Source organism: Crocodylus siamensis, chromosome 6 (assembly GCF_052110815.1).
Source record: "Crocodylus siamensis isolate JL-2025a chromosome 6, ASM5211081v1, whole genome shotgun sequence".
NCBI lineage: Eukaryota > Metazoa > Chordata > Crocodylia > Crocodylidae > Crocodylus > Crocodylus siamensis.
Genome location: NC_143400.1, coordinates 28,585,958 through 28,611,911, shown reverse-complemented (window position 1 = coordinate 28,611,911; position 25,954 = coordinate 28,585,958). Strand labels below are relative to the sequence as shown.

The 25,954-nt window shown below is 43.9% G+C and overlaps 1 protein-coding gene across 8 annotated transcripts in view; it reads right to left on the bottom strand.

Moving 5' to 3' along the window:
* Nucleotides 1–25,954, bottom strand: part of AAK1 (AP2 associated kinase 1) — a 106,362-nt gene that overhangs the window by 17,772 nt on the left and 62,636 nt on the right. For 3 of the 8 annotated variants that reach the window (XM_090050629.1, XM_090050621.1, XM_090050623.1), the window contains exons 13-20: nucleotides 24,175–24,375; nucleotides 20,425–20,654; nucleotides 19,023–19,180; nucleotides 18,045–18,161; nucleotides 15,476–15,571; nucleotides 5,694–5,795; nucleotides 3,864–3,965; nucleotides 2,369–2,479 (exon numbers count right to left, since the gene is read on the bottom strand). In XM_090050629.1, coding sequence (XP_089906755.1) covers nucleotides 2,369–2,479; nucleotides 3,864–3,965; nucleotides 5,694–5,795; nucleotides 15,476–15,571; nucleotides 18,045–18,161; nucleotides 19,023–19,180; nucleotides 20,425–20,654; nucleotides 24,175–24,375 — 1,117 coding nt within the window. The remainder of the gene's footprint in view (nucleotides 1–2,368; nucleotides 2,480–3,863; nucleotides 3,966–5,693; nucleotides 5,796–15,475; nucleotides 15,572–18,044; nucleotides 18,162–19,022; nucleotides 19,181–20,424; nucleotides 20,655–24,174; nucleotides 24,376–25,954) is intronic. The other 5 variants (XM_090050624.1, XM_090050627.1, XM_090050622.1 and 2 more) reach the window with 4 other exon arrangements.

Here is a 25,954-nt window from a genome sequence, read left to right as displayed (position 1 = left end):
CCCTCTAGACATCTGTCAGCATTATGAGATACCTCCCCTGCACTTAGGAACTTTTACCGTTCTGTGCTTCTTGATCCCTTTAGACACCTTCCACAATCTGCCCCTTAAATGCAGCGAGAAGTACATGCCCTAGCTGCATTTCTGGGAATGAGCATACATGTTTGCCAAGAACTCTCTCTCCCAGATAAAAAAAAAAAAAATCCTTTTAAACCAAGACTGACTAATGTACTAGTGGGTTTTGGCTATGCTAGTGAAAGGAAGAAGTCTTCTATGGAAACAGTGATCCTAGGAGGAAGGGACGGGAGACAAGTCACTACATAATCACTCTGTGGAGAAGCCAGAATCACACAAGCAGAGTACATGTTGCAGGTGCACAGAAGTCTTGTGTTCTTCAGCAGTCTGCCCACATAAGTAACAAAGAGCCTCTTGAATGTGACATGAAATGACTTTTGGAAGTCAAGGTACTTCTTGTTCTGCTCCATGCAAAAGTCACTGAAATTTCACCAAGAAGTAAAATTTCTTATAATTGCAAACATCTGCACATGAAGCCACTCATCATTGCATTGTGTAGTCATTTAGGCATCTTCCTTAGGAAGCAAGAAAATATGGGCAATATACACTGTACACAATTTTGGATGACTAAGTGATGCATCTCGCTCTTCATCATGCTGTCTCAGCTCCCCCCAGTAATAATGTACACTCTAGGAGAACATTTATTGCTGTCCTACCCATATGAGATTCAGTTTTTTGTAGTGTAAATACAAAGCAGTGACCTCGAAGACTTGACAGGCTCCAATAAGAGCACAGAAAAAGCAAAATGCAGTCTAGCAACACATACATAACACTTCAGCATGACTTATTGATTGAGAGTCAGTGGGCTGGACAGAACATGAACCCATCTCTGCTGGATGCTTTTGTTTCCACACAAGCATCCAACTTGATGAGTCCTACTACATTTGTGCTCTCCATACTATTTTGTGGCATCAGCAATTCGCTTCTGCAATTTCCAGCCACCATTTCTTATTCCAACCAAGAATGTGGAATGATTAAAAAAGGATTTGGGTATCTCTGTGGGTAATGAAATCATCTAGAACTGTAACAGTAATAGGTTTTAAAAGAAACCACCCATAAAGTGTTCAGGAATCCTTGTGCTTCTGATAAAAATCTCACTTTTCCTGTCGTCTTTAAGACTCTCCTCAAACCAGTGGGAACAACAGTGCAATCCAAGGGAATCCAGCTAATTCATACAGAATCCAGCTAATTCCTTCTCTTGTTTCTCATTACCGAGTCACACACAAGAACATTTCAGCTTATCTTCCACTTTGTTCCAAACACGGAATAATAGCTTCTGAACATAAATTTCAAGGCACTTATTCAAAATCGAGTGGCATGGAAGTGCGTTAGGGCAACGAGCAATTAAAAGATCCGCTTGTTTAAATTCAAAAGCTCAAGTACAAGAAAAATCCTGTCCGAAAAGGCCATCAACTGTAAAAATGGATTACAGATGAGTCTGACTGCACTTCCTCTGTGGACCAATCCTGTTGCTATAGGGATGCTTATCAAATGAGCCAAGCTAAACTCAGCATGAGTGGGCACCCAGAGGTTAGTGTTCCCTTTGGGCCCGTCTTTTCAATGCCATATGCAGAGAAGAATCCCCGGGAGGGAGGCATTTACCATCCAATATTCATTTCCAACTTGATTTGCAAATTACTCATCATATATCAGCATTTTTTATATGGTCTTTGAAGCATACCTACACGCATCCACACATGCATGTGCACACAACTGTAACAGGTCAGTATTGGAAGAAAACAGCTATCTGGCAACTCTAAGCAGGAAAGGTATATATGAAAACTTGGGCTCTCAGTTCAATGCTGACCAGTGATGGTGAAGGAGCCTGGATCAGAAGTGCTGAACACCCACATAAACTTCAGCTAGAGCAGAGGATGCTCACCACTTCTGAAAAACCAGGCCTTGAGCACAGTCAGGTCCTACCTTGGAAATTCAATGACTTTCCAAGGGTTTTGCACAGAGATGTGAGAGGAGGCCTGAGAGAGAACCAAACCTCCTCTATCAAGTCATATGCTTTAGCCACTAAACAATGGTTTCACTCCTTTGCAGTTCCTCAAAAAAACAAAGACTTGATAGCCACCATAGACTGAGCCACTGCTCTTCTGCAGCTGGGCTTCCTCAGCCCACATAGCCAGTCAAGGAACAAGACAAGACAACAGCCTGGCCCACTACAGTGCACCGTCGGATTATGGGCCAGAGCATCAGCTGGTATAAAATGGTGTCGACTTCCCTTTGCATCACCTAAAGATCTTGCCTTACAACATATCCTATCATTGGAACAAGGGGGAGTTTTTACCTTTATGAGCTGGAGCTGAAATAGCGATAGGAGCAAACTCATCCAGGAGGTCAGCAGCCGGGTTAGAAAGCAGAGAGCAGTCAAGCAGAGAGTCTTCCCCAGTCAGAGAGTCTGAATGCAGGTTAACAGTCCCACGGCCACAGCAATGGCAGCATTAAATAGCACACACATGACAGTTAGATTAATGCTTTCACATTTCCATTCCCCATCTAGTCCGCTTGCAGAACCTGCACTTAGCTAAATGTGTATGTCCTTCTCACAATTATATAAAATGTTCAAGGATCCCAAAATGTTTGAACCCACCTATATGCTGAACAGCAGCTTCAACTCTACACTGCAAGAGCAGCACCGAAACCATGCCCTGCTTACTGGAGCAGATGAGATTTTAGTCAAGAGATGGGACAGTCCTATCCTTTTACAACCAACCACCACAACATCTTGGGCACCTCTGCCACAACTCGCTTTAGCAAAGGCTGGAACGGAGATGTTCATTTTTGTCATTGCTGAAAAGCTTGTTAGGAAAGAGAGGCAGCCTGCAGGTCACTCATTCATTTATTCTATAAAGGAAAACCTGAGATGCTCTGGTGAGAGCTTCAGCATAGGGTGGGGAAGGGAGAGCAGCAACTGCAAACCAGATAGTTTGGGCAGGACCGACAGCCTTTTCCAAGACAATTAAGTAGCTGAGCAAGGCTTCCTAAAAAGAAACCTGTCAGCTGAAGTAACATTTCCTCTGCAGAGAAAACAACTGTAAATAAAATGTCAGGCATCTTAAAAGTACTGGATCCTTGTGGCACATTGTGAGACCATGGGGAAGGAAGGAAGGGCATTGCTGGGAAGGGGTAAGTGACCTGCTACAGTCGACAGGGTGCCAACAAGGCGCCACTATCCACCCACATGAGCAATCTGCAGGGCCTTAGTGGGAGAGATGAATTTCCAGCCACAGAGCACAGGCAAGATGCAGGCAATGTTGGTGGCTGGTGTTCATAGCTATAACAGACCTCCGCAGGATGTCACATTAGCAGCATACAGGTAAGTAAGAACATATAATGCTGGGCCACACAATTTATTGGGAGGCGAGGCTGATGGAACACATGCCATTTCTATCATATAAAAAGCATTTGTGGATTAGTACACCATAAAGAACCATTACCCTGTCCTGCAGATCCTGGGGGTCCTTCATGATGGAACAAAAAGCACTGCACACTTAGCTACGCGACTTATCGACCTGCAGTGATGTCTGCTCTGGAACCAAGAGGCTGCAGGATGAGTTACTATAAGCCTCTGCCACAGCCTTCTCCAGCAAGCCAATACATTGACTCATAAGGACCCTGCAGAGATTAGTTTGAATTTTCCAGTGTGGTCAAGCCCTATTTAAAGTGGGCAGGGGCCAGGAGTGGAAAGGCTTTCCGTTCTAAATTGAGATTTTCCTTTCAACTGGAAAGTTGTTGTGCAGCCCACACTAACACTACATTTCACTTTGAGACATCTCACCAACCTGTTCTGTTCGAAGTGACCGAGTCGGTCTGCGAAGCAAGGCGCTGGGGCAACGGGGCCTCGAGGCCAGGTATGAGACTCTCAACAGCTATTTCAGCTTTTCCTATCCAAAGGCATAAAATAGCAGAGTAGAGGAGAAGCAAGAAGTTAGTTCACCAGATAGCGTACAGGCAGAAACTGAGCAGGCAGCTATCTGACATTGTAAGTGTCCCTCTAATATACAGGGCAGCTACCTGTGCAAGAACATGGCACCTTGGTATTGTATTCCAGTTCTCCCTGACTGGGTTCATTCAAACTAGAGGGAAATTTGATGTTTAGTGGGGGGTCCATTGGTTCGAGCCCAGTTTCAGATATGATATGGGTTACATGGTAGATGTTATTTCTTATAACACATCACTGCAATGTACGTTGTATAGCATATTCGGACATTCTCACTTTAGCTCCCACACAACTCAGCTAAAATTTTCAAAATGTATCTTAGAATTAGGCGCCCAGACCGAACTGGAAGCCAAAAGGATCTGAGGACTTATTTAGAGCCCTTTGAAAATCCCCACCCTTCTCAGAAAGAAGAGATTATCCATTTTTATTTAATACAATTATGTAGACAAAAAGTGAAGAAAACTGGACAGCCAGATTTACTTGCACAGAATGCATGAAGTGGAAAGACAGAGGGACATGGAATCAGATGTGATCAGGACCATTAGGGGAGTTTTAGCTGTGCATCTGATTCCCTGCTCCAACTTCAACAAACAGGTAATGAGTGATGACATCAGTTTAAAAAGCAGGAGGGTCATTCTCTGTATTCTGAGACTAGGACACTTTAGGTTGGAAAGTGCAACAAAGATTAATAAGTATTTTGGCAATCTAATTTCAGAGCTTGTTTGTGGTTTAGGGGGCAATATTTATGAGTGTTCAAACAGCTGCTGGGAATAGCAGTGGGAAAATTGATACAAAAGAGCATCAGTCACTATTCTGTTTATAAAACAAGGTCCCAATATCTATGCTGGGAAAAGAAACATGATTAAATGACGCCTGCTTTGGGGATGGCCCTGCTTTGAGCAGGGGGTTGGACCAGATATGACCTCCTGAGGTCCCTTCCAACCCACATTTTTTTATGATTCTATGTATCCCCGTTCTCCCCCCCCCCCCCAACCCCCCCCTTAAAGTTGCAAACTGACAAATCCCAACTTCAGGTTTGACCATTTTTAGTGGCTGGCATTTGCCAAATACTATCCAAATTAATTAGTGCATTTCATTCTTACCTCCTTTATGAAAGCCAAGCACCTTCAAAATCTTTAGTCTGTTTACCCTCACAACTTGCTACCACCCCATTTTATAAACAAGGCATTAAGGCACAGAAAGGCTGAGAGACTTTCCCAAGGTTATACAGGAAGCCTGCAGCAGAATAGGAAATCGAACAAGTCCTTGAGGTCCAAAGTCGGTATCCTCCTTGCTGAACCATCATTCTCTCTAGATCTCTGGCATTCTTCCTCTGCCCCCAACACCTAATCCTTTCATCCATGTCAGGACAGAAACTTGCATAGATCACAACTCTGCCATGCAATTTATGACAAGCTCCAACTTGCTGGCTATTCAAACACCCACCTCCTGCTGTCCTGGAGCGGCACTCAGAGAGGTCAATCTGTCTCTTTGCATCATGCATTGTAACTTAAGTGAACTGTGTTTTGTGGCTGCTGGCTAGCCATACCCCACCTATGCCCAGGGGAGTTAACATGCATAATTATGATGTAATCATGCAGGACAGGACAAAGCACATCAACAACACTTATTTGGTTTTTTTCCTGGGGGTTTTTTGTTTTTGTTTTTTTACCATTCACAGCATCTGAGGTGCTACCGAAGGGGTCAGCAAGAGGCAGGATATCAGCGAGCAGAAGCACAGTCTCAGGAGATTTGAGACCTTCAATCAGTTTTTCTGAGTTAAGCAGGAGAAAAGGAAGGAAGGAAGCAGAAAGATACCAAAAGAAAAAAAAAAGAAGATATTAAACAGCTTTTCAACCAGGTGACTGATCATCTTATGTTACAGTCTGTTGGCTGCAAGAAAATATTAGCATGGCTTTATGCAGGAACACAACTGCTGCTTACAGAGCACCCGCTAGGCAAAGGTCTCAAAGCACTTCACAGAAGTCAGCAGTTCATTATGTGGCCGCAGTCACACAAGTCTGTGAAAGCGGGGAGAGAACAACTCAGGTCTCCCAATCCACCAACGTGGCAAGTATGCCATTAAGGCACTTTTACATCTAGATTATTATTTTTCAGAAAGTCTCTCTGTATCCAGACAGGCTCTACACATTACTCATTAGGTACCAAGTATATGCTCAGTGCTATACAAGACAAAGATACAGAAAGTCCTTGTCTTTATACCATAACAGTACAGAAGATGGGACAGGCTAGAGATTGATTTAAACCTTTTTTCTTTTTTTGCTACTGTAGCATTATATTGTCAAGTTGCATCTTTATGGTATCACTGTTCTGGAATGAGACGCCACTTCCAAACATCTGCGATTCCTCAAACCAGTAACACCAGAGTGAATTCTGCCAAAATTTATCAGTACCTAATACAGAAATAGCAACTACTCTGTAGTCCAGTGACCTCACTGCCTCATATGCACAGCTTTCAGTCTCTTTTGAAAGGGGGCAGAATGATTTTAGTTCTGAGTCACAATAATAAAGGATTCATCTGATCAAGGGAAAAAATACCATGACAGCCATGTAGTCTTTGGCTGGAGTTCAAGGCCATCATGGAAAAGTCAACCTCTATTCACACTAAATTAAAAAAGGGGGGGTGAGGGGCACATCTAATAGCAATGTGTAGACCTAAATGGTGCCTCAGAAGCAACTGAGCCATGTGCAATTATAAAGGTAGAGTTAAGATACCTATAGTTTTAAATTATGGTATTATCACTGCACGGAGATGAAAAGCCAAAAGGTAAGTGAAACATCTGGGACTGGCACCATCACATGTTCCTTCATGCAAAAATGGTTCTTCTGGTGCACAAAGTCAAGTCCTACACAGAGAAGGAAGTTGCAAGAACAGAGAAAAGTGACCTTTCTGATATCCACTTGAGTTTTGAAGGCCCTTGCCTTGAGAGACAAGCTCAAGACTTGCGGCCTAAATTCTCATTTGCAAAGGTCCCTTTGTCATCACTGTGGCAGTGGGCAAAAGCCTTGAGGTGGGTATGAACCTATTATACTCACAATGGCTTGTCCAATGCAAGAGCAAAGCAAAAGAGCACAGGACCTTGAGAATCTGGCCCTGCGAGCACAGGGCACACACCCCGTCTGAGCCATGGAAGCTAAAGGGCATTCCCAGCCCTCCTACCTAAAATGGCCCAGCAAGGAAAAGGAAGAAGTCACCAGTTATAAAAATGGAAACAGCTGGCACAGCTCTGAGGACACCCATCCCCCCCAATTTTTTTTTTTTAAATTAAAACAAACAATTGAGTGAACACTGCTGCAACTTTTCACTTGTATGAAGACCCTTCCAACCCATGCCTGTGGGATGAACCTGGATTTCCACTCAGAGGCAGCTTTAAAGAAAACCCTATCCAAGAGGCTTTTCTGCTAGACCTTGGTTGGATTTTCTCCTAAAGTAAATTCCATCATGACTGTGCCAGCATCGTTTGCGTGGGTCCCATATGCAAAAGGATGCTGAGAGCAAATTTTTGTCTGGATTATCTGAAAGGCAGGTGGCAGGGGCTTCCACTGCCAGCCTAAGGAGTTGGAGCTTTGTTAATAATAAAAGGAGCTTTGTTAATAATGAAGCACAGGGATATCTCCTCCTCTAGATGAGCACATGGGGCTCCTGCTCCAACTAATAAGAAGCAAACATTGCCTCACTGGGAAAGTATGACACCAAGACAATATTTAGATGCAAAACAGAGGAAATGCTGAATAATGATTTTTTTTTTCCAGGACTGGCCAACAGTACTAAAGTAACAGGACTGCATGGCCAGACAGTAAAGCTGACTTAAATTGGGGTTCAATAGGTTTTATCTAGTCATTAGCCCAATATGTGAAATTGCAGAGAATTATAGATTGGGTCTTACTTGAAGTACTCAGAGCTGGGAGTTTGGCAAAGGCCCCTAAGGCTGCTAAGTGTCATGCTTTCAATTAGATTTATCCTTTTGGTTATTCATGTTAAGACACTCTTTCCAGGGTTCTGATTTCCAGAAGCAGCAGTCACCCATCCTCTGAAACTCAGCCCTTTTACAGGCATCTCAGGTTGGGCACCCCACCAGGACCAGTCCATCTGGAAGCACCAGCAACTGTTTGAAATGATTCCCTTTGCCTCCAGCCCTGGCCCAAATTTGTACCTCCTGGCATGATATCTTCTCATTCCTTACATCTCCAAAGAGCAATCTTCTCATTTCTTCTATGCTCCTTTTACATACACAAGAGGGACCATCCATCTTCCCTTTTGCAAAGTGGCATGTCTCTTTTTGGTCAGCCGTACAGCAAAAATGTTAAGTAGACATGTGAATGAGAACTGATCCATTAAAACCCATTTCTGTGAATTGTAGTGACATGCAAGTGCTATTAATGAATGAGGTCCTAGTTGTGGGCAACTGTGTCCTTACAGGAGAATGCAACATGTGCACTATGTGTTTCAAAAAAGTTTGGATCATAAAAATGCCCAAGATCTTGCAACACTGATCTAATGAAAACACCACTCTTAGATATTTTTGTGATGTTTTTTCATTTGTCCCACGTGGCCTGTTTTAATTCTTTCTTCCCTTGCAAAATTTTGTTTTGTCACCATTGTTACAGGGTGGCATTTTAGTGTATGGGCAGAGTGCTACAGATGTAAAGAGAACTATGTTGCTTTGTAGCAGGGTTTATGAATTAGACAAACGCACAAAGAGGGCAGGGGGACAGGCAAGAAAGGACAGAAGTCATGTGACTGGGGTATGCCTAGCACTGGTCCTCTTGGTTGTTACTTTATTTTGTATAAATATATGAGGAATTTTCAAAAGCAACCAAGAGACTCAGAGAACAAGTCTCAGTAGCTTTCTTAGGCGCTTCTGCATACTTGATGCTTTATTTTGCACTGAGCCATGGGATGGCAAGACAAAGCCTGGGAACAGCAGTGAATGGCCAACAACAGAAAGCTACTAAGCTAGTATCTTCAATTCAGGAGGAAAATGCTTGGCGACTTCAGCCATGACTGATCTCCAGTTCCACTGACAACAAAAGGAAGGACTTCTTAATTAGAAGGGGAGCCACTCTCCAACAGTTATATTAGGTTAGCTACATTAACACAATATACATACAAGCCCCAAGCTGAGCTTTTTGACATCAGCATCATCCAGACATCAGAACATACCCCTGCAACAGGCCAGGCAGGTTTGTGGATTCAAGCTCCTTAGTTTAACTTCAAAAACATGCATTGTGGACCAGCACTGCCACTCAAAAAGTTAGTCACACAATGATAGGATATTTTAAATTAGAGCATTTTTCTGGTGGGCCAAATGTAGCAGCTGTGGTTCAAATCTAGGTGGATGTGAAAAGGTAGACCTCCCCACACATTCAAGATCTAGTAATGCTGAGCTGCTCTTCATTGAAGCAGCGCATTTCAGGATCACAGCCATTTTGGTTACTGCCATCAGGGGCTTTACCTAGATTAACAAGGCTGAGCAACTTGAAGGAAGCCTTCAGTTGTATTTAACATTCAGAAGAGACCAACAAGGATTTTGTCAATCCCGTCCTTGGGCTGCTGCAGCTTGAATGCAGTTAGAAAGTGAGAGAGCATTTTCCTCACCACGTGAACCAGCCACGAGGAGCGTTAGTGTTGGGGAACAGCATTTAAATATGACTGATTTATTTCCTTTTGGAAGAGAGACAAATCAAGGACACGTTCCATAGGAAGCACAGTGAAGAGAGTTACCTGCATCCGGAGAACATTATACATAATTTTTCAAATGGGAAGTGCCGGTTGGTCAGTAGCTTCGAAAGCCAGGCCAAAGAGAAGGTTTCCCCTCTCAATGGATGTAACACCACTTAACATCAGCAGAGTTACTCTGAACTTGTGCCATTTTGAGAGAAACAGAATCAGGGTCTCAATACACATACCCAAGCCAACTGTGAAATAATCCAGTGCGAACATTTTAGCCTCTCTCTCCAAATCCAGACTGCATAATACATATGCAAATCAGGTACTCTCAGGCAATTTGCATGAATAAGGAATTTGCATCTGCAACAGCTCAGTGCCAAAGCTTCCAGATTCGTGCACTGCATCCCTGCTTGGTTACACTGACCCTGTGAAAGACCTGACCTAATAGAAAGGGTTTTAAAGGATGCAGTTATAAACTCCTACAGAAAAGGAGAGGCTACTGGGGCTTCAAGTAGTCCAGTCTATTAGTAAAATTGAGTAAATGAGTATTCCTATGAAACCTACAAGGAAAGTGGGAAAATTGTTCCCAAAATAGCTCAATGCCACACTGAACAATCAAGATGCAACATCTCAAAGCCATAGTTCTCTACACCCAGGCACTGCACACTACAAGAACGTTACTCACTCTTGCACCACGGAAGAAAAGCAAAAGGAAAGATAATTCAATAGAGCACACAGCAGAGTCCTTTTCTTCGGATGTCAACTGAGAAAGAAAAACAAGGTTGTAAAAATCCTGCCAAGTCAACACTGCTGTAAGCGAGAGGGCCAATTATCAAAGTAAGTATAGATTAGTCACTCAGAAAGATTTCTTCCTATTGATTAATCAAGTATTAGAGATGAAAGGAAGCCTCGTTCATTATTCTACCTTGGAGGATTTTGCCAGGCTCTGACTAAATCAAAGGGAGGACACTGGACTTTAATTTTCTTAATGGAGTTTCTGCTGAACAGAACTGATTCTTTAGACTGCCAATTTTTTTTTTTTTGTAATTGCATATATAGGGGTTCTCTCCAAAAACTTAAGCGCAAGATTATTTCTTTTGAGTGTTATCAGAAATTTCTAGGACAATGTGCAACTGTCAGAAAGCAGTTCCTTAAAAGAGCAAGAATAAATCATTGCAATTAATAATTAATTTTGCTTTAATGCCACTGAGGTAGAATTCCTGACCCCCCACCCCCATACACAAGTAAGTGCAAGGCACTATTCACCCTCTCAATTAAAGGGGGGGTAAAAAAGTCTCAAATGGGCTTTGTGGTCCTCCACAGAGAAATCAAGTTCACCATCCACAAATAAAGTGGTTATTCATTTATGTGAGCTCTTGGACAAATCATTCCTTTCCAGTGCCCTGCCTGTTCTGGAGTGAAACACAAATCATTCAGTTTTGTCCATCTGTGGGGGCTGGAAAGATATCAATGTTTCTGAAACATCAAGAAACGCAGAAGAAACACTTTCCAAGTGCTCAAAGCAGAAGCTGTGGACAGTGGGATTTTCCAAGTCTCCTACAGGGACTGGTATATCCCAGGATCCTACATTCTTTAAAATGAACTGAGAATCCTAAACCCTTCAATCTCATCTACACCCAATTCCCCAGCACCCCCAATTTAACTACACTGGTTACAGGTGTCATTTTCCCACCAACATAGTGATCTTAAACCAATCCATACTGTAGAAACAGTTACATCCAGTAGAACTTATTCCAATGCTTGGAAAACATTTACAGTGGAATCACGCACCTTCATTAAATAGTTTACTAGTGTCCAAAGAAGTCAGTCATACTACTTTAACTGCTGCAATACAGCTAAAGCCGTATAACTTGTATGTTTAGAAAAGGGATTAGGCTGCTTCATAAGTCTTGGCTCTGTGCTTTTGGATGCCACAAGTCTCATTGATCCTTTACATTTTTTTTTAAAAGTCCCAGCTTCTGGCATCTTGTGATTATGTGTATATTTTAATTGTGTATGAAAACTAGACCTTATAGCTGCAGGGAAACTTGGAAATGTGATACCAAACCATATGAGCCCTCCCTTACCCCCCACCCCAAAAGAAAAGGAACCTCACGTTAGTCATGATTGAAAATGTCCTGATTATAATTAAAAAAAAATCAAATCATATCGTGTGGAACGGAAGGGATACCAGTCTCATGATTTTTCAACACTCTGGCTTCACAATGTAATGGCCACAGACAGATTTGTTTCCAGGCTGTGCTGACATTTAACTGTCTTTTCAGATCCATCAGATGACTTTGCCATTCTATATAAAATAAGCAGGAGGGAAGCCTATGTTCACATGTAGCAGTAAAAGCAGAAAACTTTGTTAAGTGCTAGCTCTAAGTCTCTGATAAATCCAATTCGACACCATTTAAAAGCAGCATTGTATGCTGGATCATATGGAAATCTAATAACAACAACCACCACCATCTACGAGGAGCCAATTCTGTTCAAGGATTCAAATGGCACATGCATCTCCCCTATGCCCGAGGTCCCTTTTCTGCCTTCATCCATTTTGCCTATTTAGACTGTTAAGTTCTGCAGGGCGGGGACCGTCTCCTATTAGGTTTCTCTATGGTGCCTGGAATAATGAGCTCTGACCATATTTTGAGGCAAATAATTATGTACATAGGGCAAAATTAGGCACATTTATAATGGACGGATAATGCTACTCTAGCCCGTGATGTGCATTACTTTAGGGAGTATAGAAACCAAAACGGTAAGCAATGGGGCCTATCAATAACCACCCAAAAAGGGACTGGAACTAGGGCAGAAAAGCACAGGCTGCTCCCCTACCAAAAGCCCCAGGGAGCACGCCCTTCTTTCTCCAGTTTGGACAAGCAGTGCTTTCCCCACTTAGCTATTGCTCCAGACCTCCCACTGCTATTTGAGTCTTCCATAACCAGTGACCCATCTCTACCAGGTCAATCTTGTTCAGATCTCAAGAACAAGTTAGTCAATCAGTATAGTGTCTTGGCAGCAGGAAATTCACTTTAGAAACTTGATGCAATCCTCTGCATGCAGATAAGCATAACCAAAGCCAAACTTACAATCCTACTTATGTCCCAAGACACCAAGACTGACAAGGTATGGAGGTACTTCATTCCTGAATCTCTAAAGGTTTGATTTGGTCAGTACAACTCAAGATGTTGACTCCTTCACACTCTCAGTAGAGCCCGTCAAAATGTTTGGCTCTCCTTACCCTTGCAGTGGAAAGGGGTTTTCTTTGTAAGTGTTCCCCTCCTCCAATGTTTCCAATATAAGCAGTATTTCCTCAGTTTTTAAATTTCTCAGTTAATGTTTCCCCTGTATTCTTGCCCACTTTGAGAGGAGGGTAAAAAATGGAAAACTTTTGGAATGAAGCATTCAGTGCACCCATGTTTCAGATATTCACATCTCTATACAGAAGTGTTTCTCTTGGAAAGCAGGAGGGGGAGCCGGAAAACACACTTTGGTGCATCCCTACATGGGGATAATACAAAAATCAGGGCTGTATTTCAGCAAAGCACTTAAGCATGCACTTTAAATGACAGGAATGTGCTGAAGTCAGCAAAGTAATATGGTGACAGGCATGTCTGCATGCCTGAAATCCAGCATATGCTTAAGTAATTTGCTCATGCAAACTTACTCATAGGAGCTATACCTAAAGCCCATTCATACCTGCAGGTTCTGGAGCAGGCCCCAAGAAAAAAATCATCTTTAATGCATATACTAGACATGTAAAAATTGGATGAAGGTTATTACAGAGTAAGATTCGTGCACAGAGCAAAATCTGATTTCAGGCTTCATCACTCAGCTTAATTTAAGGCTTCCAGAATACCTTGTGCAAAAAAAGTCAACTTCCAATAGTACTGTAAGCAAGATTTGTACCAATACAAGCCACACAGCAGAAAAATTAGCATTCTGATCAAATACTCCATTCTGATTAATCAGCAGAGAAGCTGGTAATAAGCTTATTAACAACAACTTGGCTCACTTCCCTACACAGGCACAAAGAAAAATGTTTTCAGCGTGAATATTTCATTTTCCAGTATTTTAACAGATGTTTTGCCATATTTTTCTCTCTCTTGCCAGCTCCTCTTACCAGTTACATTTCCATTAATGACTGCAGCCCTTGTATGCCGAGTAAAATGAAAAAGTACATATTTACAAAAATTCTCCTTCTTGAGGAAGAGATGGGTGCAGTGATTTTACCTACTAGCAAATATCTCAGTTTCTCCATTAGACACCGTCCCCCATATTCTCCAGGACTATTCCTCAGCATTAAGAATGTTAAATTAGTTCAATGAAAACACAACGTGCAGTAGGGGACTGTGCATCTCCAGTGGTTGGCCTGCATAGGAGGATAAGAATTTGTTACACCTGCCATGTAGAGGTTCCTCCTTCGCTGCAAAGTGATAAAAGCATCTAGGTCTGAGTAACATAGGGCAGCCTAATCCAGGTATGTACAGACATACTTGCAAAGCCATACCTCATTTACTTTATCCTTATTGGTGGTATGGTTCCTTCTAAGTGACTAGGACATCTAAGGGCACATGCCCCTTGCAGTAAGCTGAGTCACTCTATGAATCTTCCCCTGCGAGTTGAGAGAACTCGGCCCTTCTGGGCACACAGGGGAGCTTTGGGAGGCACTGGTGGAGTGAGAAAGTTGCAAAGTGAGAAAACATACCCTGAGCAATATCCCATTCTTGTGGCTGGCAGCAGTCCCTAGGCAGAGCGGGTTCTGTATGCAGGCAGCAGGGGATTAGGGGAACATCCAAATGAGAGTCCAAGTTAACTTAGGCAGACAAGGTTCTTTGGGTAAATCAGGTATCTTTTATTAGACCAACTAAATAAGTTAACTTAATGAATTCTTGTCTATGCAGTGAAGAGAATTCCTTGAGCTTAAGCGGTAGAGGTTCATGCTTTTAGTGCCAAAGGCCCTAGGTTCAAAATCTAAAGGGATGGTGCTAACAACAGTTTCCACAGTACTGTAAAGCTCCTACTGTTTGCTGTATAAATCCTTTGCTTCGTTTCAAGTAGGACTCTCCCACTGACCATCTCAAAAGCAATAGATATAGCCTAAGCATAGAACCCGCTCTTCCATAACTGAAACGAGGATTTCTGCAGCAAGCTGTTTCATGTACAGTTATAAAGATGTTTGTGTACAAAGGAGTGCCTATATTCATGTTAAGTGCAGTCTCTACCAATTATCCTCTCTCAGGGTGAACTCTTGATGTGAAAATTTTGCCAAAACAGGGAATGCCATAAGACAGCTTTTACTTCAGATAAAGCACATATTTGCAGCAAGACAAGTGCTAATCCAGGACCCAAAGGGAAAATGTTGATTGCATTATGGAAAAGGCTGGAACATAATACCTAGGAATCTGAGACCAATGTAACATGGCCTAACAAAGGGCAATTAAATACTGGATTTTTTTCCTTACGTTGTACACAGAACCTTGATGAACATGCCAGATGAAAATCCCATTATCAGGTAGTACGCAAGGGCTACAGTCAGACAATGAGGGTTCTTTTGTCCTAGGTGCCATACACTCATGAGCATGTAGGACCAACTTCAAAAGGTGCTGGCCTCATCTCTCCTGTTGACTTCCATCAGTGCAACAGGGGCCTTCATCAAAGTGCTGGGCACAAGTTTTAAAATTTTACTAAGAATTAAATCCAAAAAATGGAATAATGGAAATACTGACACAAAGTGCAGATTCTCTTCTGGTTACCTGGTGTGTCGGATAATGGAAGAGAAATGAAAGGATCAGGCACAGTCAGAAGCGGAGGGCTAGTGTCCAAACTCAGAATATCTTTCGTTTTTTCAGCTGGATAAGCAGGAGTCAAGCAGCAGAGAAACAACAGGGGAGGAAAAGAAAAAGGCAAAATGTCAAGCAGAAACGGTTCAGCATTGAGACATAGGTTGATTCTTAAAAGAATTACCAAAACCTGCCCTTGAGGAAGAGGCAGAAGACAACAACACATGTTAACACCCCCCTCCCCCCAATTCAATTCCTTTAGGCCAAAAATAGTAATCCCACCACTTTGTAGTTCTTCTGCAGCTCTTCTAATCTGCAAACACATCCTCAAGGACCTGAGGCACAGAAAGAACAAGTGCCTTGACAAAGGTCACAGAGCAGATCAACAACAACAAAGCTGGAAATACAACCTGGTCCACTCGACCACACTCCTTCCCACAAAAAGGTACAGTAAAATGCAACATGTACACCTGCAAATTCACAATCACTACACCCATTAGTTCATGCTTGTAGCTGCAGAAGAGTAAAGTTTACCACTCCAGGGGAAGCTCCAATAAAATCTAAAAACAAAAGAGATCTAAGAGTAGGGGAGGACCCTATGGACAACCTGAGAAACTTTCAGAACACAATAGCCAAGAGGCCCACAGAAAATCCCTAATAAAATATTTAGTTACACCAGGGTACCCTAGATTGGGTCTCCATTGTGTTGAGCACTGCATGAACACAGAGATGAAGCCTCTTACCTGGGAACTATTATCCCAGTTTTACAGAAGGGGAGGTAAGGGGGGAAATGACTTGCCCAAGGTCTGTTCACAAACAGAGCTGGGAAACAGACCTACGTCTCCTGAGTCTCAGCCCAGTGCCTGAATCACTTGTTTCCTAACAATAAGGCTTAGCAAGTCTATAGTGCCTTTCCATTAAGAATCTCCAGTCCTGAGCATTGAACAAACTTCCACCAACCTTCAACAGGAGTGAATGGAAACTTATACACCTTAAAAAAGCTGATCAAGCCGTTGTGTTACAAGAAGACTACCTGAACCTACTGAATTATGGGAACTCGGGGCACTTGCCACCTGCAAAGATCGGTCTTGGCAGCATTTTGTTAGAACATTAAACCAGGTCCTCAGCTGGAGTAAAACAATGTTGCTCTATCAGTGTCAGTTGAGCAATGCTGATCAACACCAGCAGGACCAATCCAGACAATATCACAGGGCTAGAGAAAGTTACCTGCAGCACAGTCACTCATTTAGACACCTTCCTCTTGTGCTGCAGCACTTTAGCTTGCAGGCATTGGAAGGCTACGGAGCTCAAAATAAGCTCTACCCAGCTCCACTTACAGACAGAAATCAGCTTGATGCATCTTTTCCCCCTCCCTGGGTAAATACGAATCAGAAGTGATCTAAAAATCTGAGGCGGGCTCATGACCTGGCTCTCTCACTGGTTGCCTTCAAGCACTCGCACCTAATTTAAGACACAGCAAGATTCCCTTCTCTGAGGTCATAAAACCTCAAGGATTTTTAACCTAGCTGAAACATCCTTAAATGTTAAAAGGGTTGGGTCAGGGGAAAGGAAAACTGCCTGAAATGTCAATCGAAACAACCTGTGGTGTATCATTCTAAAGTGCTGAGACTTCCCAGGTCTGTATTATGCTCAACAGGAACCCCTGCTGAAGAAGAAATGCATGACATGCAGCGTCTTTCAGCAAGGGACTTCTGAGGCTGGAGGAGCTGGTGCAGGCTTTATAGGAGAAGGGCAGAAAAACAAATAAAAAAAGTCATGGGCCCTGAACCCATGAAAGCATCTTTCTGGGCAGGAGCGCGGCCCCCTGCGCAGAACTCTATGGGTTTCCAAACACTGATGGGATCGGTTCCTTAGACTGCCCAAGTGAACTTCTGCAATCTAACCTCTCCCCATCACCCCCTCTTCACCCTCCCAATTTTTTTTTTTTTCATTTACAAGGTAATTAATAGGTTCTATTTAAGTAGTTTAAAAGTCTTCCCCAGTCACAGATACTTAGCATTTTACTCAGCAGCCTCATGTTCTTCATTCTGTTGCCCTCCCTCCCCACCACCACACACCTCATCAGGACAAACTGAAGTTGCATATCTATCTGTCCAGCATCTCTCACAGAGTCCTCTTGTTTCCACCTAAGCCTTTCAATGCCCAATGACTGCTCACTTCAGGGTGGCTAGCTCTGCATGGTTTTGATAAGCAAGAGATCAACTTGCTTATAGACTTGAAGCCTTGGCTCAGTACCCACCTCACCAGTTCTCTTCCTGAAGATTGTGTCATTCAGCCTACAAAAGCCAACTGAAATGCATCAAACATGCTTCCCAAGCTCAGGTCACCCAGTGTCCATGTCCTACCTGTCACGCTACAATTAAGGAACCCAAATCCATCTCTTGTTTGCTACCAAGATGCCCCAAGATGAAATGAGATCAGTCAAACGGATACAGCTCCAGAGGAGGATGCAGAAGAGTATCTGCCCCCTGTCACTTCTTATCCTGAGCACGGCTCCTTCAGAATAAGTCTGTGTGCTTACCTGATCCAGCTGCAAAGGAGGAGGAACCAAAAGCATCTGCCTGGGTTGTCGAGGGAGCTGGCTGGAAGCCTGGAATCAAGTTCTCTGTAGAATTGCCAACCTTTTCTGGAGCTTTACCTGAAATTCCAGATGACTGGGTTTTGCAAGAAGGTACACCTGTTCCAGGTGCCACTTCCCTATAATGTAAACCACTTTAAAGACAATGCACCAATACTATGTCTTAATTTACACTTCTGGCAAGCCACTGTTTGCAGATGTAGTGTGTAACAGTTTAACTGATGGAGTGTTTTTGCTAGACCTGCCATTTGTTCACAAAAATAGTATCTTGTTCCTGATTTCAAGGGCACTCTTTCAAGACAGAAGGAAAGAGATGCAGGCAAAGAGCAATTAAGACAACTTTGCTATGGATACAGAGATGCAAGTTCAAGGATCACTCTGACCCAACTGCCTACAGACTGTTTGTCATTTGGGCTGGAGAATCTAGGGTAGCTGACATGATGCCACAGAAAACACTGAGCTTTAACCACACATAGGCATATGCCTTAAGAACAAAAAGCCATTTAAATGTGGTCCACCTATTCTCAGGTAGACTTTTGACCATTCATATTTGCAAAGAGAGTGGCGCTTAGAGGTGCACAGAGGTTACAGCTCAATAGAACCAGATGAATAAGACATTATGAAGGGCTCATGCAGTTATGTCATGCACCCACAAAGAGAAAGACACTTGGAGGGCAAGGGGCAATCCTCAAATGGTGTAAAGAGTACTCAGCAGAACAACAGTAGTTGGAGCCTGTTGAGGATCTGACCATTTTACTTTGGGTTTACTATCCAAAAAAGGAACAAGACATGAGCAGATCAGTTATGTGGGGCCTCAAGCTCATAAGAACTATCTAAATCCTTATTCCCTCACCATCACCACCTCCCCACCTCTGCCTAGCAGCAATGCCTGGCAGACACTGAGTCCCCCCAGCAGCTTACCATCACTCAGTTTTGCAAAGTCCTTGTTCAACAACTCCTCGGCTGTGAGCTTGGAGAAATTGTCATCATCAAATGGGTTCCACGTGGAGACATCCGGGGGGTTGTAAACGTTCTGCTGAGAGGTCCTGGGGGAGCCAGAGGGTGTGGTCGAGGCTGACCTGCAGCCACCACAAACAAAAAAATACATTAATGGTCCATGAAGTCAGCTTGTGTCGTGCAGAAAATTAGACAAAGCGTAGGTGTCCTTCTAGCCCTATACATTCAGCGAAGCTTACTGTATATGCTCCTTTTCTTCTGAAACATACCAAGTGGCCTCTCTACTCCTATGTGAGGTCTTTGATGCATTTGATAGCAACAGACAGGGTAGAGCTGCACCTTATAAAACTGATTCAGAGATGCATTATAGTTATTATTTAATAACTGTATTTTATATTATAGGCAAGGCTTATATTATAGGCTTCCTGTGATCAGAGACCTGGTGAAGAATCTCTTGCATTTAAATGCTTATCTGTCTTTGTCCCAGCTACATAGTTGGTCCAATAAAAGATATCACACACAGAAGTTCTTGCCTCTTGCATAAATTTCTGGGCCATCACAGCTACAATAGCTACATTTTGTGTTATGGTTATTTTTATAGTCAGTCTATCAATCTATACAATTAGGCTCAAGTCTGCTGGACTTCTGACTAATGTGGTTAGCTAACTCTATGTACAGCAACAGGCACTGACCAAGCTTTCTAGAAAAGAGCCACATGGGACCACAACACTTGGGGTTGAGTGACCAGAAGACTTTGCTTGCAGTGAAAGGGGTGGCAGTCCAAACAGAAAAGGGAAATAAGCAGCAAAGGGAGAAGAGTGCTCCTTACATCCTAGAAGGCTGCACATGGGTTGGAGCACAGTGATGCTATGATGGACTCCTTCTACCTGCCTGTAGAGCAGCAAGTACCACCGCAAGGTCAGAGAAGCATGGCTGAAAGATGGCAGCGCAAATGACCTTGGAAGACAGAAGCCCACATACCTCATCTCAGCCTCTTGACTTTGGAAATACTGCTGCAGTCTGGACGACATGTGGCGCACACTTTTCAGAGAGGCATTGCCACACATGCAATTTGGGTGAGGAACTGCTCAAGTGCTGAGCTCCTGGAAAGCTCCTAAATGATTCTTCACATGCAGTGGAGTGGAGATCTGAAGTCACTTCACACATGGGGAGAATGGAAGCATTTGGGTAGACTTTTGCCCTCCAGGAGAAGGAAACTCTGGGAAAGTTTTGGGGGGCTTGGCAGACTGGGGTGCCCAATGGAATGACAATGTCCCTTTCTGGTCAAAGGGGAGAGGGTATGTCATGCCAGCACAAAGCCAGAAATTCTCACCCCTCCCTCCATACCCGATATGAAGGCACCTACTTGGACTTGTTTAGACTGGCCTCTGCGGCTGCTGCCTGCAGGAGCTGGGTAGATTTGCTGGCCGGCACCCCAAAAACGGCACTGTGCGTCACGTCACTTAAGATCCTCCTGTGCCCAGCACGCTGCGTCTTTGGGGAGGACGGAGGGGTGAGGGAGCCCACCTTCTGCCCCTGGACAGCTGACGGTGGGGTGGTTTGAGGCTTTTGCTGTTGTCTGATCGGTGCCTGCATCTAGGAAGGAAAGCCAAAATGTAAGCCACTTACATGCATGCAATGGCAGCATGTGAAGAATCATTGGGAACAGGCCTCACACTAAGCAATGGAGCAGGGGACACATCACAGTCACTGATCTACAAATTGGGGCTCCTAATATGATCCAAGCTAACAAAGTCTTACTTGCTGCATGGACACTGTGAGGTGAGCTCGATGTCTGGCATATTACCAAAGGAGTAATAGCAGCCTCAGTGCACTTAGGCAGGGAGGGAAGGAGTAGGAGATGGTTCACAACCAGGACAGAGAAAAACATTTCAGAACCTATAGTACCAAAACCCCCAAACCTATTGCATCAGCTACAGGACCAGCTCCATTAGAAGATAGGAGCCCGCTACTGCTGCCAGCTGTGACTCAAGTAGCAGAGCACATAGCCAGCATGTTGCAAAGCTACCCTCAGCAATGGGAACCAATGCCATTAATCATTACTGAACAATGAAATATGCACAGCTTGAAGAAGAAACAGAGATGGCTTGGGCAGAAGGAAGGTGAGAACACTGTAGCAAAACGTCTCCCCAAGGCATGAACAGCAGCAAGAAGGAACACCATACGGATGTCCAAAGTTGTAAGGCCAATTGCTAATGTCTGGTAAATTATCAGGGATGGGATGGGGAGGGAGAAATAAACACAACACATTAGACAAGACAGGCCAATTCTGAACCCTTTGGAAACTTCAGAGTGTTTCACAAAATCAGTTTTATTTTCTGACTCCCTCATTCATTCAATTACAAACATATGCACTAGCACCAAAGATTGTATGCTGCAGTGTTAAACAACACTATGATTTGAGATGACCTGGTTTTCAAGTCAACCTGCCAGTGTGCATTCGTGATCCTCATACAGCTCGGATTTACAAAAGGGAAAAGCAGAGCGTGGTGAGGAGAAAGCTATCATTTTATTTCTGCACTCTGGGTGTTCCTATTCTGCCTCTGCTCCAGATAAGCAGCATCATCTTGGTACACTTTCAACCAGTTAGGAGACGTGGAGGATGAAACCTAAAAGAGGTGATAAGAGAAAGATCACACACCCAGCATGGCATTGAACTACTACAGGGACATGACAATACAGGGGTTAACCTGCCCTTTCTTTCCCCTGCTGCATTTTTAAGCTTACAATTGCACTGCAGCTGAGAAATGATCCGCCCTAGCCGCTTCTAACTCAGCCACCTTATGTCTTTTCCTATGTAGGTCAGAGTAAAATGGTATGTTCAGTTGGGGGTAGGGGGAAGAGGGTTGTATTGAAATCGCAGCAGAAACGTGCATGGCTCTTAATACTGAAAGTTATGCAGCATGAAAACGGAGCCAGGTTTGGCTTTCTAGGCTCAGACAGCTGGTTCCAGAGAAAAAGATGTCTCATTTCTCTTGCAGAAAAGACGATTAACGTTTTCTCCTGGTTGCTGTAGAAAAAGCTCAGTGTGCATTGGTGACTTTTGTGGGGAAAGAGGGAGCTAATTTCTGGTCTCATTTTTTTAAATTTAAAAATTAAGAGTATTTTTCATGTTGTTGGATAACCTCAGAGATACTTTAGGAAGACACCTTCTGATCAGTCTCAAGGCATTTTCTCCCGCCAAAAGGAGAATGAGAATAGGCTTAATTCAAACCCATGCAAGTTCGGCCAAAACTGGCTACTCACCCTGGCTTCAACTGGCTGAGGCTTAGACCCAGATGGAGACCAAGAAAGAAAACGACTCAACATCACCAAACAATCAGATATCGAAGCCAGGAAGACAGCGTCATGCTGAGTAACTCAGGTGACATCCACTGGCCCAATTTATTCCTTGCATCATTTCTCTGGGGTTCAGAGGAACTGTCCCAGAGCTGAACTGAGCCCCAGAAGAGCCTTTTGCTTTATATATGCAGCCTCAGATGTAGCACAAGAGGGAACCAAGTGCTTCCCTCCTTTTCATACCCAAGGAGACTCAGAGATGGCACTTTGATGCCCAAAAGACAGGTGAGAGTAACTGTGATTGGGCAACAATGAAAGCAAAAGTGTCATTTCTCCCCCACGGTATTGCAGAGAGATTCTGGTAATGAGACACCTGCCATCTGGCACATCTCCCTTGCCTTTACTGCTGAGGACAGCTGTCTGTTCCCCTGCTGCCAGGCCAGCCACATTTCCCATTAAGTAAAGAGCACTCATTTTGGACACATGTACAAATGATTGGTAAAGTGGATTGTTCATTTTTCATACAGGGCCAGGTAAAAGCTTCTTTCAATTGCAGAGAGGAAAAGAACACACAAAAACTAGAATCAACTTCAATGGGTAGGCTGCTGGTTTTGCATCTACTTTTTTCTCGAGTCAAGGGTTCAGTCCACTAGGGTAGAGACTTTTCCGGAGTAAAGCAGGATCTGGGGAGCCCTGGCCATCCAGTGCCCCATTTGTAGCTGGGAAGTATGTAGCTGGTGCCCTCTGGAGCAACAGAAGAGCACATAGGTCACCTGAAGCACCACTCTGGGCTCTCATCAATAGAAGCCAATTTTGGAAAGTTTTGCCCAGAAACCCAGGGGTAGGACATGGATTGAGAGCAATTCTGTGTAAGCAGTTCTCTCTTTGTCCACACATTTCCAAACAAAGCCTTCAGCGAGGCTCTCTGATGGCTGTTGTTTAGGTCACAATGCTCAACTAGCTTCCCAGAGCAAGGGACTAAGAGTGAGGACTCCTAGAGACTCTACTCCAACCCCTTAAGGTGTCAACAGGCAGCATCTGTCTCAGCCTCTAACATATTTATCCACAAAACACCCTTCAGAGATAGGGCAGCAATACTTTCCCCATGTTGCAGAGGAGGAAAAGGAGGCACAGAGAGGAGGAGGGACTTGCCCAAGATGATGCAGGAGTTAGAAGCCCTGCATGGAGTTAAACCCAGGTCTAGCCCTGGATTGGTGCCCCAACCACTGATGCTTCTTTTACTCTCAACCCACTGCAACACTCTATGCCTCATTTTACCTGCATCTGCAGAGGGAGAATTTCCCAGTCCAGGCATGGAGAAGCTGCTTTGTGCATTTCTAGTGCTATCACTGCAGCATGTACATACCTTGGAATGCAGGTAAGCTGTATCCCCTACCAGAAAGGATTAAAAAAAAAAACAAAAAACTCTCCCCTCCCTTCCCACACGTCAACCAAGGTCTATCTTAGACAGGAGATAAGGACTTAGCGAGCCACTCCTATGGGGAATCCAGTACTCACTCAGTGAAAGGGTTATGGACAAATAAGAGCATCACTTGTAAAGAACCCTGGAAGGAACAATACTGGCTCTGACAACTCCACTTTGGTAACATGTACTAGATGCACAGGCCACCTGGAATGCCTTAGTCCTCACCTGCTTGGGTTCAACACAAAACCAGAAAACCCTGGGTGCGCTGAAGCTTACTCCATGTTTGTTGAATGCAGCAAGTCTCTAGTGGAAGGCCACAGAGGTCACTTCTTCCATTCCCCACCATCCAGACCATTCCCTAGGGGTTGCAAAAAATTTACTGGCTCTTACCACTTGTTCCTGGGCAGGTGCTGGCTGGGTGGCAGTTTGCTGCACCTGGGGCTGAGGGGGCATTGGAGCCTGTTGCTTTTGTTGAACGGCAGCCACCGCTGTCTTCTGCTGCATGGAGGCTTGCTGTGCTATCAGCTGCTGCTGGTAATAGTTCTGCATCAGTTGCTGCTGTGCTGGCACTGCCTGTGGCATTACTGGGAACTGGGACATAAGTGGTTGGTGAGCTGTTGGCCACAAAGCTTGCAACTGCAAGACCATAACAAAAAACCAGTGCTGTCCTGGGAGCTGGCAACCACCCTGGCCATGGGTAACGCAGTTGCCAGCTGCGAGGACTTCCAAGCCATCTGCAAAAGGTTACTAAGCAAAGGGTACCTGCAGCTGAAAAATTAGAAAAGTTTTCTGCTTCCTCCCACCTTCAATAAGGCTGAGAATATCAAGTCTGCTCTCCTCTCCTTGGCTGGGAGCCATATTTGGATTCTCAGAAGACACATACAGAGATCTTCATCAAACACTCCCACCTGTTCAACACCTTTCGACAAAGGCTTCCCTCTCCTAAGAGTCAATTAGTCATTTGATTGGCATGAATGTTAAACAGCAATCTCTCTCTTTCTTCAGAACATCTAAAATCTTCATTCCTTTTAACAGCTCAAGCCCTTTCTGTCCTACGTAGGATAGGGTGTTAGCACCTGCTCTAAGCTCAGCTTGAACATTAAGAGCAATTACATCAATGCAGTCAACAAGTCTCTCCTTCCAGACAAGTTCTTGGTTTTTTAACTTCCCTGAGCTTCACCTGTTTTTCTCTCACTACAGCATTCACCAGGGAAATCCAGACCTCAATTTCTGCGTTCAAAACTACCAGCATGAAGAGAGTCTGGACAATGTTCTGTACCACAGAGGAAACCCAAAAGGACCATCAGCCCCTTGCTGATCATTCTGAAGATGATGACATGATTTGAAATGTAAAAAGTTCTGGGCAGGAGTTCTCTCCCTTTTTCCATTTCTGCAGTGCCTATCAACATGTGGAGCTCCCTAATCTTAGCTCAGCTGCTAAGTCCTACCTCACCAGAAATTAGCCAAAGATTGGTTAATAACAAGTGATGATAAAAAACAGTAGCATCAGCATGGGCTAAGCGTCAACATGCATTACTTCCTTCTGCTCTCACATCAGAAACCTCAGCCAAAACTTAGCATCTTCCACCACACACGTTGTTCTGTTAAACAGGAGGGTAGGAAGATCCAGTTTACAAGCCAGAATAATCAGATGTGCGTAGGTTGGGAAAAGGACATGTAGGCAAGACTGGAGCAACACGTGCAGATTTGGAAGGAGCCTTCAGGAAACTATCTAGGCTGCAAAAAAGCAGCCCTTAGTATTAAGTGGGTGGGCCCTTTCCCAGAGGAGTCTGTGCTACAGCTGGGTTAACTGATAGCAGTTATTTGCCAAAAACCTGTTCACAGATGGTCTATGAATTAAGCAGCAACATCGTTATGGCCAGCTGCTGAGCAGGGTTGGGTTGACGGCAACTTCTGTAGAGTGATGTGATGAACCCATCCTGGTGAATAATACTCAATCAGGTGTCAGTGCTGCAGCATTAGCTATCACCAATACACTGACCAGCCAACATCAGGCCCTACCACATGTGGTTATTAAGGTACATGCAAAATATGTTGAAGGAGCCTGAAGCATCCTTGATGTCTCGGCTGAGTTCCAGCTCTGACAGCTTTCTATATACTTAAATGCTCTTGGGCTCTGTGGCAGGGGTTGATACCGCTGTAGACTAAA